This window comes from Penaeus chinensis, chromosome 2 (genome assembly GCF_019202785.1).
Source record: "Penaeus chinensis breed Huanghai No. 1 chromosome 2, ASM1920278v2, whole genome shotgun sequence".
NCBI classification, from domain to species: Eukaryota; Metazoa; Arthropoda; class Malacostraca; order Decapoda; family Penaeidae; genus Penaeus; species Penaeus chinensis.
In genome coordinates, this window is record NC_061820.1 from 38648068 (window position 1) to 38663067 (window position 15000).

The window sequence follows — 15000 nt, forward strand, 5'->3', positions numbered from 1 at the left end:
CTCTCTCTCTCTCTCTCTCTCTCTCTCTCTCTCTTTCTCTCTCTCTCTCTCTCTCTCTCTCTCTCTCTCTCTCTTTCTCTCTCTTTCTCTCTCTTTCTCTCTCTTTCTCTCTCTTTCTCTCTCTTTCTCTCTCTCTCTCTCTCTCTCTCTCTCTCTCTCTCTCTCTCTCTCTCTCTCTCTCTCTCTCTCCCTCCCCTCCCTCTCCCTCTCTCTCTCCCTCTTTCCTTCTCTCCTTCTCTCCTTCTCTCCTTCCCTCATTCCCTCTTTCCTTGGCTCCCATCTTCCCTCTCTATCTATCTATCTATCTGTGTCTCTTTCTCCATCACTATCTGTCTTTCTCTTTATTGGTTAATTTTTTTTCTTTCTTTCTTTTGCAGGAGATAACTAGGGTGTGCCCAGAACACCCACTTACTTTAGAATATGTGGATAGACTGCTGGCTGAAGGTAATTACACTAAAATGTATTGTTTAACCAGTGTACTGACAGCAGCATATGTATTTGCCATTGTGTTGGCACCATGCAGATTGTGCAAATTTTAGATACAGTATAAGTTTCTATTAAGGTATTTTCAAGTAGTTTAAGAACTCTGTGTGTGTGTGTGTGTGTGTGTGTGTGTGTGTGTGTGTGTGTTTTTATTTTTATATATACGTCATTTGAATTAGACTTGTGAACAGAATGACACACGAGTGCCATTTAGATAGATTTATTTAGATCCTGCTCCCAATTTTCAGCTTGTGACAAAGAGGTATGGAGGCGAACAGAAACAGCTGTTGATAGCGATGAGACGGAGAGCAAAGTCTCTATGAATCAAAGCAGTGATTTAGAGACAGAAAATCTGAGTTGTGGCTTGAAATCAGGTAAATATCTTATTTATATTTGTCTTCGTATTTCAGTGATACATAATTGTCTTTTATCATTGTTATAATTTGTATTTTTTTTAAAGTTTTCCTATCATTATAATTTTTTTATTATTATTGTTGTTTTATTAATGTTACTATTATTGTTATCAATCTTGTGGTTATTTATCTGAATAGTGTCATTATTATTATTAGCAGTTAAATCTGTATTTGCAATAGAATTCTCTTTAATATGTCAAGTAGTTTCTATGTTGCCTCCTTTGTATATTGTGTTTATCATGGTATATAAACTTTTAATTATATAGTATCAGTATGAAAACAATTTCCCATGGCTTATTTATTAGATAATACTAAACACAGTGAGCTCTGTGAACTTTGTTACATGCAGCCGGCTTCACAAGCACTTAGTCATCAAGGGGTTAGTTAGTAGGCTTATGGGAACTTGCCTGTTTTTATTTGTAATGCTATTCATATCAATACAGTTAAGATTATTAATGATATTAAGATTATTGCAAAGATATCAACAATACCAAAAGACTCGTTCAGAAAATCAACTAATAGACAATAATCACAGCCAACATGGCATGTGCATACATTCCATCCCTAGCAGCAGTGGGTTAAGATTCATTGCACTCATTAAGCCTCTTTCTTTTTTCTTTCTTTTTTTCTTTTTCTTTTTTTTCCTTTTGTAGATATACAAGTGGAATCCCTGGTGAGGGCTCTGAATCTTTTGACAAACTTGCTTGAGTACAAAGAGTGGCAGTGGAAATTGCAACCATGGCAGACTCTCACACACATTCTCCGTAAATTTTATTCATCCTGGCTAAGGTTTGTTTTCTGTGTCTGCAAAGTGGCTTTTGGTTTGAAATTGTAGGATCTTCATACATATTATTATTTCAGTAAGGAATTACAGAAATAACTTGCTCCCCTCTCTTTTCTCCTGAACTTGCAGATGCTGGAAGTGTCAATATTGCCGTAAAAGTAGAAAATCTGTGAGACAAGTTTCTAAAAGGATAACGCCTTTGTGGAAATATTATGTTTGGGTGACTGTCCCCTGTCTCCCTGACTCCAGAAAAAGCACAGGTCATCTTTCATCATATATATTCTGCTCATGTATTTTGTTACAGTAAGTAAATGCTATATATTGTTTTGTCTACATGATAATAATACATTCTATTGTGCCTTTAAATTGGAATGAGAGGTTATCCTTCAGAAATTTAAAGATTATAAATAAAGAAGCAGATTTTAATTTTACCTGTTATAATGAGTAAGATGAGGGGATGTGATTTTTTTTTATGTAGTTTTCTGTTGCAACGATTAAAATGTTATGTTACTCTAAGAACACTCTCACAACTCCTAGTCCTACAGTGTATATATATACCTCATATGAATGCCTTATACACTAACTAGGTAAAGTTATAAGACTGTTTTCAAGTTTCCCATGTAAGAATCTTGCCTTTTATATACACTCTCTTAGGGCCAATATTTTTACACTGAAATGTAAATAGTCCTCCTCCTCCTTCTCCTTCTGTTGAATACACCTATCACAGCAATTTCTCTTCTTGTCTTTGGTTTAATGAATTTAGTTTTTTTAATACTTTCAAGGAGGTAGATTTTCTTCTACCTTATCAGTATTTTACTCTTAGAAAAAAAGTGTGTGTAATTAATATAGTGAAAGTTATGATAATATCTGACTGTGTAGTGAGTTGGAAAAGTTTTGTTTGTTATTATTTTTATGAAGTGCCATATGAGATACTGATGAAATTATTCAAATTTTATGTTTGCTATCCAGAGCTTTGAAATGAAATCTGTCATTAACCCTAAATCTAATAATTGTTGTGATGCCATTATTTAACCCCTACGATCCAGATGATGTAACCAACACTTCATGAAAAAATTTGGCCTGAGGGCGGGGGGACGTTAACATGCTGTCGTGGGAAAATTTTGCGGTTGGCCGGGGTGAACGAACTTGCCTTCTTGAGACTTCTGGCAGAAGGCTGGAGTGACAGGCAGGACTCGCCACGAGTGCACAAAGGAGGGTGATTAGATTCATTTGGCATTTAGGGAGGGGCTTTTGCATTATTCCAATAAGCAAGTGTAGAATGCAATGTCCATGAGCTATGACTAGAAGAGTGCCGGCTCCAGGGAGGATGCCATCTCCATGCTCAGAATCCTATTCCTGCTTAGGTTGTATTGCAGGAAGTGCAATATTGTGAAAAAAAATAGAAATGGTAATGCAAATAACATAATGTTACTTATTGTTATTATTATTGCACCTGGAGAGGTGATGCAAATTCTGTACAAGAAAAACAATCTATTACCCTCTGGATAAAGCAACTCAAATGACAAATATAGAGATTGGAAAATGGCAAAAACACTAAAAACACTTGTGCCAAAAAAGACAAAATGACATTGTAAAGGGAAGGCATGGAGTCTCATGTAAGCTTGATGACCGTATTTTAGGCCACTTGATGGCAGTGAAGCATACGGATCCAATGGGTTAAATATTACAAGATTTTTCGTATTTTCAGATAATGCAGGTTGCAATACCAAGGAGCATGTATTTAATAATTTTCTTGTATGTTTTAGTGAAATTAGGCTATTTTTAATGATGAATAATTCTTTTCTTTTCTTTTTCTTTTTTTTAGATCAAACTTACGTTCGTAAGGCAAAATCAACTCTCCGGAAAGCAAACTACAAAGTGTTATATAAGGAATTGAAGGAGTCATTATATCCAAAAAAAACATATTTAGATAAGTTCTTGGCCTACAGTTTGAAGAAATCAGAGTAAGTACCCTTTTTTTTTTTTAATTATTATTATTATTATTATTATTATTATTATTATTATCATTAAGTTTTTGCTCACTTAACCCAGCTTTAATGGTGTGCATCTAAGTTTGCTATGACAAGCCAGGTCCAAAATACAAGTTGGCAGGGACATGTGCCATTCATGTTCAGCGAGCTCTGGGTTGTACGCCCTAAACAAACCACTTGTTTGGTTCTGGGTCTGGCTGCTCATTAGCTACATCCTCCTCAAATGTGGGGTTATCAGATGCCAGAAAATTGTGTATGCCACCCAGAGTGGGGTAAATATGAGTCTCACATGCTTCTGATTTTTTGCTCAAGGGTGTGACCATGTGCAAACCCCAGGGCATACTCCAATTCAGCAGGAGGAAATCCCATCAACATTGGGTTAAATGTCACCATAAAAGATTAGATTTGGACCTAGCTTTTGCAGAAGTAACAGTCATATAGTACAAGTGTAGCTAGCTCTCTCTTTCTCTTTCTCTTTCTCTCCCTCTCCCTCCCTCTCTCTCCCTCTCTCTCCCTCTCTCTCCCTCTCTCTCCCTCTCTCTCCCTCTCCCTCCCTCTCCCTCCCTCCCTCCCTCCCTCCCTCCCTCCCTCCCTCCCTCCCTCTCCCTCTCTCTCCCCCCCTCCCTCTCCCTCTCTCTCCCCTCTCCCCCTCTATCTCCCCTCTCCCCTCTCTCTCCCCTCTCCCCCTCTCTCTCCTCTCTCCCCTCTCTCCCCTCTCTCCCCTCTCCCCCTCTCTCTCCCCTCTCCCCCTCTCTCTCCCCTCTCCCCCTCTCTCTCCCCTCTCCCCCTCTCTCCCCCTCTCTCTCCCCTCTCCCCAACTCTCTCTCCCCTCTCTCTCCCTCTCCTCTCTCTCCCCTCTCCCCCTCTCTCTCCCCTCTCACTTCTCTCTCCCCTCTCCCCCTCTCTCTCTCCCCTCTCTCCCTCCCCATTTATCATACTGTATTATTAATACAAGCATGTCTTTTTATGTGGAGAAATATGTAATGTTTTAGTTATGGTTCTGACTTAAGATAATCCCAGTGGCATGTGATAGTTTATAATAATGATATTAAAAATGTAGTTTGTAAGTAACATGGGTATTTTTTTGTAAAAGGGACTTATCTTCATTACCTTTTAATCAATAGCATTAACTTTGTGTCGCAAATACACATACACACATACAGAGATGGATAGTTATACAAGCATTCTTTTCAAGCTTTCAGATGGTGGTTGACAGTGTGGAGGTCAGCTCTTCAACAAAAACAGGAGAAAAAGAAGCCAGCACAAAGAAGAGAAAGGCAAAGAAAAATGCAGTATCTGATATACTGCTTTCAGAAGACGAATTGCCTCCAATAGTAACTAGGAAGAAATCTGTTTTAAAAACACTCAACGAGTTACCTTTTCCAGGTGAAGACAGCAAGAAGAGTCAGCGCAAAGGTCGCACCCTGCCTACAAAGCCCAATGGTGCGAAAGGGGTAAAGTCTAAAGTTGCCAGTAAATTAACATCTCTGTCTACTCCATCTACAAGGAATAATAAATCTACTGTTCGTAATCGTAGAAGATCTCCAGATGAAGGAAAGAGAGAAACTAGTTTCTTGAGCTCTGACATCTCATTTCATGAAGATTTTCTTTTAACCAGTACTCAGGTAAGACCTGGAAATAAACAGATATTAGATACTTCACTTGGAGAAAGTCCTGCATTGCTGCCAGCCCTCAAGGAGAGAGACACTTTACGAGAGAAGGAGAAAAGTAAACTGAAGTTGTCAAAGGCAAAAGAGAAACATAGAAATGTGGAAGGAAAACAGAAGGACTTTGAAATAAGTAGTGAAGATCCGGATGATTGTTCTAATGAAGAAAGGTCTGATTTTAATAATCACACTGAAGTTTCTAAGTTGAATAGTTCCTCAGCTGAGGAGTATGTTACTGTCAATGAAACCACTGAAGAAGCAACAAATATCACTTGTAATTCTAATGTGAAAAACTCAACTGTATTAAGCAGAAAAAGTATCACTTCCTCCTTGAACACAACATATACTTTAGACAGCCCCATGACAAGTATGACTAGTAAAAGTGAAGGTAGTGTGCAAGTAAATAATCCACATAGAAATAAGAAAAGGAGTTCTACAGATGTGTGCAGTACCAACATTGTTGAGAAGATACATGACAAGACAGCAGAGCATTCAAGTCCAGAGCCTGAAGATTACTTACCTTGTGGTCAGAGACCAAGAGAGGGCAGGTCTAGTGGATACAAAGGTGGGAGTTCCGAAGGTCAGAACGAAAGTTCTCTGGCCAATACAGGAAATGATAGTGTATATTTTTGTTACACTGCCCTCCCAACACACATTAACCCTGCTGTATTTGTGCTGGACAGCCAGGCTGCTTCTGAGCAAAACAACTGTCTTGTTGATGAAACCTTAACAGAAACCAATAACAATCAACTTGATGGCTATGAAGGGAAATGCATAATCCAAGAAACCCAAAGTCAAGAAATTCTTACCCATTTTGTTGTAGACTCAACATCACAGGTGACAGATTTTCCTAATCCAAATGACTGTGGCTTAGGTGCTGGAAAGAATTCTGTTAAAGTAGAATGTGAGGATACTGGCACACAGTATAGTGAAAACAGTGAACCTTTCTCCCTGACCCAGGGACAGCAGGAACCCATGCCTTTCAGCCAAAATGCTCAAGAGCTTGTTTACTCAGCAGATGTTACAGATACCACAGACTTCACTACTTTCTGTAAAACAGAACTGACATCGCCATTATCAGAAAAAGAATATAAAATCTTCGAGGTACAGTATGAGGATATTGAACAAGAACCAACATCTCCTAGTACATTAGAAGTATTTAATTCTGTAAAACAAGAATCTGTTACAGTTGGCAATCCTACATCTGTTGTTCACGGTACTACAGTTGAGTTCAGTGACATTGATAATGACAAGTTTGCATCTCCTAAATGTGCTGTGGAGGAAATTATTCATTCAAACTGTCTAGATACACCCACCGCAGTGGCTTCTAATGAAGAAACTAGTGATAGTGAAGAAGTAATAGGGCCAAGTCAAGAATTAGTTGTAACTAGTCCACCAAATTTTAAAAGCTTTAACAGATCAAGTAGAAGTTGTGGCAGTGCATCAGGTGGCAGTTTTGTGTCTAATACAAGTGGTGAAAGTGAGCAAGAGCAGGCATCTCTCAGCATATATAGTTCACTAACAGCCCTACAAGACTTTTCAACCACTGTTGCAGAATCAGAAGAAATAGCCAGAAAAGATAAAGAAAAGGATAGTTTAGAGGTATTTCCATTAAATTCATCAAAGGGCTCAATACAGGAAGAAATGGAATATGCATCATTGACTTGCAAGGAGAAACAGGGAAGCAGTCATGGTAAAGGATGGAGTGATTTGCATCCTTCACTGATCCAAAACCAAAGAGGGGATGTCACAGTTCACAATACTAGCACTATATTTAACATCACCTTGGTGGATAACAAAGAACAAGAAATACTAGATGTTCTATGTGAGAGACCTCTAAAAAGTGACCATCATTCAGATGAGTCATTTGTCACAGCAGAATCTGTAGAAGACAGAGTGTCCAGGGAATCTCTTCAGAGTGTTGATACAAATGATGATTCTGAATCACAGAGTTCCAATACATCCAAATTAAGGATAGATATTAGTAATTCAAATCTGTTGCCAGGAAATTCCTCTGCTGCAGAAACCACAGCTGTCTGGGACAGATGTGACCAGAATGCCAAGAAAAATAAAACGAAGGGCAGAACTACAGAAAATAGTGATGTATCTGCAACAGTTGATGCGCACAAAAATCAAGGGATGGATTCAGTGACAAATGAGGTGGGAAATACAGACGTTGATTCATTTGTAACGGCTCTTGATGAAAGTCAGAAAGGTAAGCAAAAGAAAAAATCTTGTGCACTAGAAGTAACTGAAGGTGTGGGCAGTGAGTTAGTTACAAACGATGTAGAGACATTTAAATCTAAAAAAAAGAAAAAGGAAAAGAAGCCTGAAATCACAGTATTACCAACAATGCAAGTAAGTGACATTCCAAATTCAGATGAAGTTGATGGTAGTGCATATGAAACCTCAAAGAAAAGCAAAAAAGGAAAGGAAAAGAAGAGGAAAGAAAAGACTTCAGATAAGGTCAGTGAAAAGACAGAGCAAACAAACTTGGTCTCCCACAGCTCAAAATCAAAGAAAAAACATAAAAGTGACGAAACAGAGACCGAAGAAGCCTGTGATAAATATTGGTTAGATTTATGTACTGATCTTCCTTTCCCTGATTTAGACAAAGAGAATGAGGTACTTGTGTCAGAGAACAGTTCATCTAAATCAAAGTCCCAGAGCACAAAAACAAAAAATGACACTTCAAAGGCATCTGTACTGAAGTGCTCCTTAATAGATTCTGATGAACTGGAATTTCCTGATTTCGACAATTTGTTACCTGAAGAATCTATCAAGGAAAAAATAAATACTAGAAAAAGCTCCAGAAATAAGAACAAAAAGGAACAAAAAGAGAGGGGTAAGTCAGAGGATCAGGTTAATCAGAAAAAGTGCCTTGAATCCAAAGAGGAAACTAAGGAAGTTGTGTGTCTAGATGTCTCTGAAAACCAAGAAAAGAAAAAATCCAAAAAGAAGAAGCTTCAAAAATGTTCTGGTCAAGAAAAGTTCCAAGTTGATGTTTTTGATAATGAATTTGATAAAAAACACAAGTCCACGAACAACATAGAACAAAAAGTTGATGAAGGCTTGTCTCTTCCTACAAAACGAGAAAAGAAAAAGCACAAAAGGGAAAAAGAAGACTTCATTACATGTGATCTTTTACCGTTCCCAGATATCGAAATTGAAGGCTGTTCCATCTCAAAAGCAGAAAATGAGACATGTTTTGCTAAGTCTGCGGATGGGATTGCCTCGCAGAAAAAGAAAAGAAAAAATGAAGATAGTGACATCAAGTCACTAAACACAAAGAGGAAAAAGAATGAGTATCTGGAAACTAGTACCAACAAAGACATTGAAAAGTGTAATGGAAATACAAGTGTCAAAGCAACACCAGAGGTTCCTCAAGTAAATGGCCACTATGACTGTTCAGACTTGGTTAAAAGGAAAAAAAACAAAAAGAATAAATCTAAAGCAACAGAAGATGAATCACTGACAGGTCTTGATGTCGAGAGTGTCTTAGACCTAATAAATGAAAATGATGAGTATTCTAAAAGAGATACAGAAAAGAAAAACAAAAAGAGACAGAGAGCTGATGGCACAGACGAGAATAAAGAAAAAAACAATCCTGAAAACACCGAGAAAAGTGAACATAACACGCCAGTAGAGAACAGAAGGGAAAGTCTGAGGAAAAGACCAAAAAGAGATAAAGACACATCTCTCAGCAGGAAGGAGGAACAGAAAGGGAGTTCTTCCAAAAACAAAGTTCAAGAAGAGTTAAAAAGAATAAACAATAAAAAAAATTGTTTGACTCCACCTTGGAACAGACCTGTAAAATCAAGGGCCAAATTCCACAGACTTTACAATCCTGAAAATGATGATCTTTTATACAGTCCTGAAAATGAAGATCTTTTATAAAACGGTCTTTCTTTTTCTCCTCCTTCCTCTCCTCCATTTCCTCATTTTTCTCCTTCAACAAGTGATTGATGTGATACTTAGATTTTACATGTGAACAGATGACGTAATACATTATAGAATTTGATTACCCCTTTATGTCAATTGACATATTATGGATTTGTTACTATGTACGTAGAATTTGTACTTCAATTAAAGTGTTTTTTTAATTGACAGTAACAGTATTTAGACATTTTTAAAGAATTTCTTAATTTTTCTGTTTATTGTTGTAACCAATCAAAATTTAATGTTTATTTAAGTTTAGTAAGTGATATTTATTAAGTAAACATGCATTCCTTCATTTCCCCATAATCAGTTATTTATCGAGAGTCAACAACAAAAGTAGGTTTCTGTTTAATAAAGATTTTTAAATAAGTTATAGAATTTTTGATTTTCCCAAAACATTTTATAAGTCTATTTTACCTAAGCATTAAAAAGAATAAACAAGAGAAAGAGAAAGAGAGAAAGAAAGGGGGCAAGATGATAATATGCTATAATCATAGATACAGATATCAGTTAATGAAGATATGAAACAAGAAAATATAGAACCTTCCTGCATCACTTCATCTAAAGGCCCATTACTGTTTAATTGTAAATTAATATTTTTTGTAATTTTTTATTTTTTTTTATTTATCTATTCTTTCAGTCCCACACATTTTATTATCATGCCCACGTTTTGAAGCAGCCCGTACCTCTACTTTCCCCTACCTATCCTCCCTACAGTACGCATCCCAACCTATCAGACACTCTTACAGAATCTCACACTTTCTGTGTTCCTTCCTCAAACACATATATATCCTTCACTAAATCTAACCCCTTTACATTACCTCACCTGACCCTAACCCATTCACTCACCAATTCCTTAGCCCAGCTTTAGCAACTAATCACTAACTCAACCACCCTTCACTAACATTTATTATAGTGCTACATGACCTTAGATGTCTAGCACATTTATTTTGCTTTTAACCATTAACCATTATTTATCTAGTTAATTTTATTTATTTTTTTCCACCAAAATTTAATTTTCCCATTGTTAATAAAAGACAGTGTCCAGGGAATCTCTTCAGAGTGTTGATACAAATGATGATTCTGAATCATACCATTTTGAACATACCTCAGACACCATGTTTTCATACAACTACATTTAAAATAATTAAAATATCTGTCCATCTTCAACAAGTGAAGGATCTGTTGGAAGCTCCATTAAAGTTTCTTGTGCAGGATTTAAGGAAATAGCTAAAACTACTTGAAATTCCCAATATTGTTAAGCTAAGAGCACAAAGTCGAGAGAAAGAAGTTAGATTCCTTCCTAATATTCAGACATGTATGCCTTTTTCCTACTAGTCAGATAGAGTCTTGGTCCTGGAGACAGCTCTGTCCACTTTGCCCACCATTTTGGTTGCATTAAAGTGAACACTCCTTGGGTTTGTCTAGGCTGGTATCAGACCACATTTAAGACTGTTTTAACTGCTTAATAATAATTAACAAACTTATATTATTAACACTTTTAAAATGTAGATAATCACTGCCTTGGGAGAACTCTAGCTATGCATAGACAGCATGCTAGGACTGTTCAGGTTATATGGATTTTTTTTTTTTTTTTTAATACAGCATCTAAGATCAGGTAAGAAAGTTTTTGGTTCAGTAAGGCAATGTTTGTGGATTTCCAAAATAGCCAATGGTCAAAACACAAATTTACCAGACATCAAAGGTCACACAGCATTATGGTAAAGCATTGTGGCAAAAAGAGTAAATAAAAGTTAATGATTTTGATAAGGGGAGAAAAGAAAGGGGTGAAGAAGAGAAGGAAAAGGAAAGGGCGAAAAGGAAAGACCCTGCAATATTAGGAGAGGCGAGGGCTGAGGTACAAGGGAGGGGCCCCAACAACGAACAAGGGATTTTGTGTGTGTGTGGGGGGGGGGGGGATATGGATTATGCATTTTTGAGAACCTACAAAAGCCATTACAGCTCTTCTCTTTAATGAATTCAGTCTACTACTTTCAGAAGGTAAATGACATACAATAAATTTGTCTTTAAATTGTGTATGTGAAACTTCCTGGCATAAAACACAGTATGTGATATAATATAAAACACACTTTATAAAAATATAAATTTCTATCTAGAAGATAGACCTATGAAATAAATAGTTTATAAAACATCCTAGCATCTAAAATGGAAGTTCAAAATTAAAACTTCTGTCAGCAAAAAGTATATTACATAAGGACAAAATGTCTGTCTAGTTTTAAAATCTTCAATAAATATACTATTAAAGGAGCAAGAGTAATTCATAAAGTCCATAACATAAGACATAAAATATGGATACAAAAGAGAGGAAGGCTGGATGGAAAGCACTAATTAAAATCCTTTTACAGAAATATTGATTTAGAATCTCCCTAACTTCTAGTTCTTTTGTCTTTGGTTATAATTATAGCCTTTGCTGGATTAAGAGGCTTTTTAGATTCGGCTGGTGATGGAGGTTCAACTCTTCTGTGGTCATGAATAATTTGACTACTTGTTGATGGAGCAGTTTGTTGTACCTGTGGTATAGATTGTTGCAGGAGCTGTAGCTGTTGCTTAATTGCACTTATTTCCCCAGCATTAAAGGTCATTCTTTCAACTTCTTGTTTGAGTTTAGTAACTTCCCTTATCAGTGTTTTATTTTCTTCTTCTAGAGTACCTTTTAATAATGAGTTATGCTGAAGGGCATCTTGCAAGGATATGATCTGATCTTCTTGTGATGCTATACGCTGCAAGAGAGATGCTGATGGTTGTCCTGCCAAGGACAGAGCAGACTTGTATGAGCTTATTGTATTCTTAAGTTGATCTAGAGCTTTACTCAACTGCTGAATTGTAGTGCAAGCATCTGTATTTTGTCTCTCCAGCTCAAGCACTCTCCTAGTAAGCTGGATACTCTGATCTAAAGCTCTGCTTCCTACAACACCAACTCCAGAGGGCATTCTGTCCAACAAACGATTGGCTTCTTCTTCAGAGAGGGTTGCTGCAGTTCGGATGGTCTTTTCATATTCTGCCTCCAGGGATTGATATCCTTTAAGGATGTGTTTCACTCTATTAAGTTCTTCATTTACTGCCAGAATTTCCTTGTCTTTTGAGGACTTGTCTTCCTGCAGTGACTTCCTGGCACTTTCTATATCCTGATGGAGTTTTGCATTTTCCTCAGCGAGAAAATCACGACTCTTTGACAATGAACTAAGGCTCTGCCTAAGTTCTTTGACTTCCGTATCAAGTTTGTCCACCTCTTTTTCATATCTTACTTTATATTTCTCCAGTTCTACTGACAGGTAATCATTTTTCTGAGTGAACTGGTTTATCTCTTCTTGGAGACTGTTGCAATGAGAATTACTTGACTGCAATTTCTCTCGTAATACCCTTATTTCATGCTGATTATCATTAGAATTTTCTGCAAGTGAAGTCACTTCCCCCCTCATTGAAATATACTTTTCATGTAAGTCAGCATTTCGGTCTCTTTCCATCCTGAGATTTTTACATGCTGAGTTGAGTTCTTCACTGGTTCTTTCTAACTTACTCTTCAGATCAGTTAATTGTTCCTGTTGTTCATCTATATCATGCTCTTGTTTTCTGGTTTTTACTTTAAGCTCACCAAACCGTTCCTCTAATAAGTTGCGTTCTTTCTTTAGTGTTGCTACCTGCAGTTCCAGTTCTGTTGCTTTCTTTGTAAGAACCTCCCTCTCTCCTTCTAACTGGTCCCTTTCACTTTTAATACGATGATAGTTGCGAGCCTTGTAGTCATCTGACCTCTGCTCTTCTTTCATATTCAGGAGCTGACTTGCATAGTGCTCTGACTTACTGCGCAGTTCTTCTAACTCTTGTTGTTGCTTTTGGCATTGACTGCTTCTTGCTTTTAGATCCAAATCCTTTGCTGCAAGGGAACTCTCTAAGGAAGACTTGACTGTTTCTAATTCATTAACCTTTATCTTCAAAGGCCAGACTAGTTCATACACCCGCAGCTGTGAAGAGACAGGAGGAACATGTCATTAATGAGGTATTTTTCCTAACTGCTAAAGCTGTGTAAAGATACTGTGTGTAAATTTGCAAGTTTACACATCAATCATGACAAATGTAAGTGTGAATGTGAGTAAATATGAATCCCATTTCAAGAATTTCCAGTAAGAACTAACAGTGGGCCATTTCATAGGTTGATTTACCATTTATAAATATGGAAAGCCAATTCAGATTCCATGATCCCCTCCCAAAGTAGGTATTTTATTCCTGCTAGACTTATTTTCCTTTGTGTAAAAAGAGGCTGCAGGGAAGATTGGTTCAAAAGACAACACTGTCGTTAATGCCAAGTTTGATTCTGGCACCCAAGTCATCAAATAACTGATTCTCTGGTTAAACCTTTAAAGTGAAGCAGTTGAGCTAAAATCTATATAACATAGGTATTGTCAATGATTAAGAGACAAAAAACTGCCAATGGATTTTCTTACTGCTGTAAACTGTTGGAGGGTAAGCTGCTGTGCTGGGGTGCGTCGAAGCCGAGTGTATTCACTTTCTGATATCTGGAGATTTGTAAGGGAACTGCGTAATTCTTCATGTCGTAATGTTAACCTGCAAATTACAATATTAATATAGGTACGTCAATTTTGATGTTCATATCTTTTTCAGTCCCAATGAACTTACTTTATGAAAAATTAACAAGCATCCTAAAATATATATATAAAGTCATCCAAAGGCAATAAATAAATAAATATAAAATTAAAAAAACAGACAGATAATCACTGCATGTAATAACCTTTTCTCTTAATCATCAATTTCAAACAGATTAACTAGACCATTACTTAATCACAAGAGCAAGGGTTATTATTTTATAAAAAGCCTAGGGCTTAAACTAGTCTCCTTTCCACCCACTTCTTTTGAGTTTCTTGAAAAGTAGCACACTTTTGAGCCAGCTGCGCCAATTCTCTCGCTGCTCTCTCCTTGATTGTGCTTAGCTCTTCCCTTGTTCTGACCAGCTCTGCCTCCAACCTGTAAAAAAAAACCAAAACATAAGATCAAAAACAGGAGAAAATGGCTCAAACATTTTGTTCAAATTCCAGTAAATGCCAAAGCAATTTTTTAAAACAATTTAAAGATAAAAAGTAGCCTTAAATTACTCCTAGACTATTCACCTATTAGCCTGGATCTGTTTGGCGCTAATGATGTCATCTTTCTGAGCAATGGCACTAGCAACAGCAGATTCATTTTGTGCCGTAATAGCTGCTATCTGAGCTTTTTTGTTCTGTAGCTCCAGTCTTTGCTTCTCCACGGTGCGCTGGAGTTCTGCTCTCTCCGAAGCAAGAGTCTGAAGCTCACGGGCATGCCTGAAAATAAATTGGATACAACCATTCTTGTTTATTTTTTACCTAAAAACAAATATTTAGATGTAGTTAAATTATGCCTGAAATATATCATTATTACTTTTATGTCTCTGTATTCACACTAGCATAGGTCAAAGGACTTGAAATAAGAGAATGTTAAAAGATAGCAACTTTATATCCTGCTACTATATAACACACATTAATGGCACATAACAATTACAACCTTCTGCTTGCTGCAACACCATCTTCGCTCTCTCCATCACTTGTTACAGTCAAATCTGTTGGTACAGACACCTCAGCACTAGCATCACCGAACATCATTCATGATGGGGCTTTGAGGAGTATAGTTCTGCAGTGAAAAAATATTGAATTAATAAATCTGCATAATGCTCT

At 36.9% G+C, this 15000-nt stretch overlaps 2 protein-coding genes across 2 annotated transcripts in view; one reads left to right on the forward strand and one right to left on the reverse strand.

Moving 5' to 3' along the window:
• The first annotated feature begins 3511 nt into the window (after window positions 1-3511).
• Window positions 3512-9646, forward strand: LOC125033363. The gene is made up of 2 exons (XM_047624795.1): window positions 3512-3644; window positions 4867-9646. The coding sequence occupies exon 2, from the start codon at window positions 4874-4876 to the stop codon at window positions 9233-9235; it is 4362 nt and encodes a 1453-aa protein (XP_047480751.1). The 5' UTR covers window positions 3512-3644; window positions 4867-4873; the 3' UTR covers window positions 9236-9646.
• A 1651-nt stretch (window positions 9647-11297) lies between these two features.
• The window catches only part of LOC125032622 (progesterone-induced-blocking factor 1-like), a 4930-nt gene continuing 1227 nt past the window's right edge, over window positions 11298-15000 (reverse strand). Inside the window, exons 2-6 of the mRNA XM_047623891.1 lie at window positions 14831-14956; window positions 14419-14610; window positions 14159-14275; window positions 13738-13858; window positions 11298-13257 (exon numbers count right to left, since the gene is read on the reverse strand). Of these exons, the coding sequence (XP_047479847.1) occupies window positions 11665-13257; window positions 13738-13858; window positions 14159-14275; window positions 14419-14610; window positions 14831-14928 (2121 nt within the window). The 5' untranslated portion in view covers window positions 14929-14956 and the 3' untranslated portion in view covers window positions 11298-11664. The remainder of the gene's footprint in view (window positions 13258-13737; window positions 13859-14158; window positions 14276-14418; window positions 14611-14830; window positions 14957-15000) is intronic.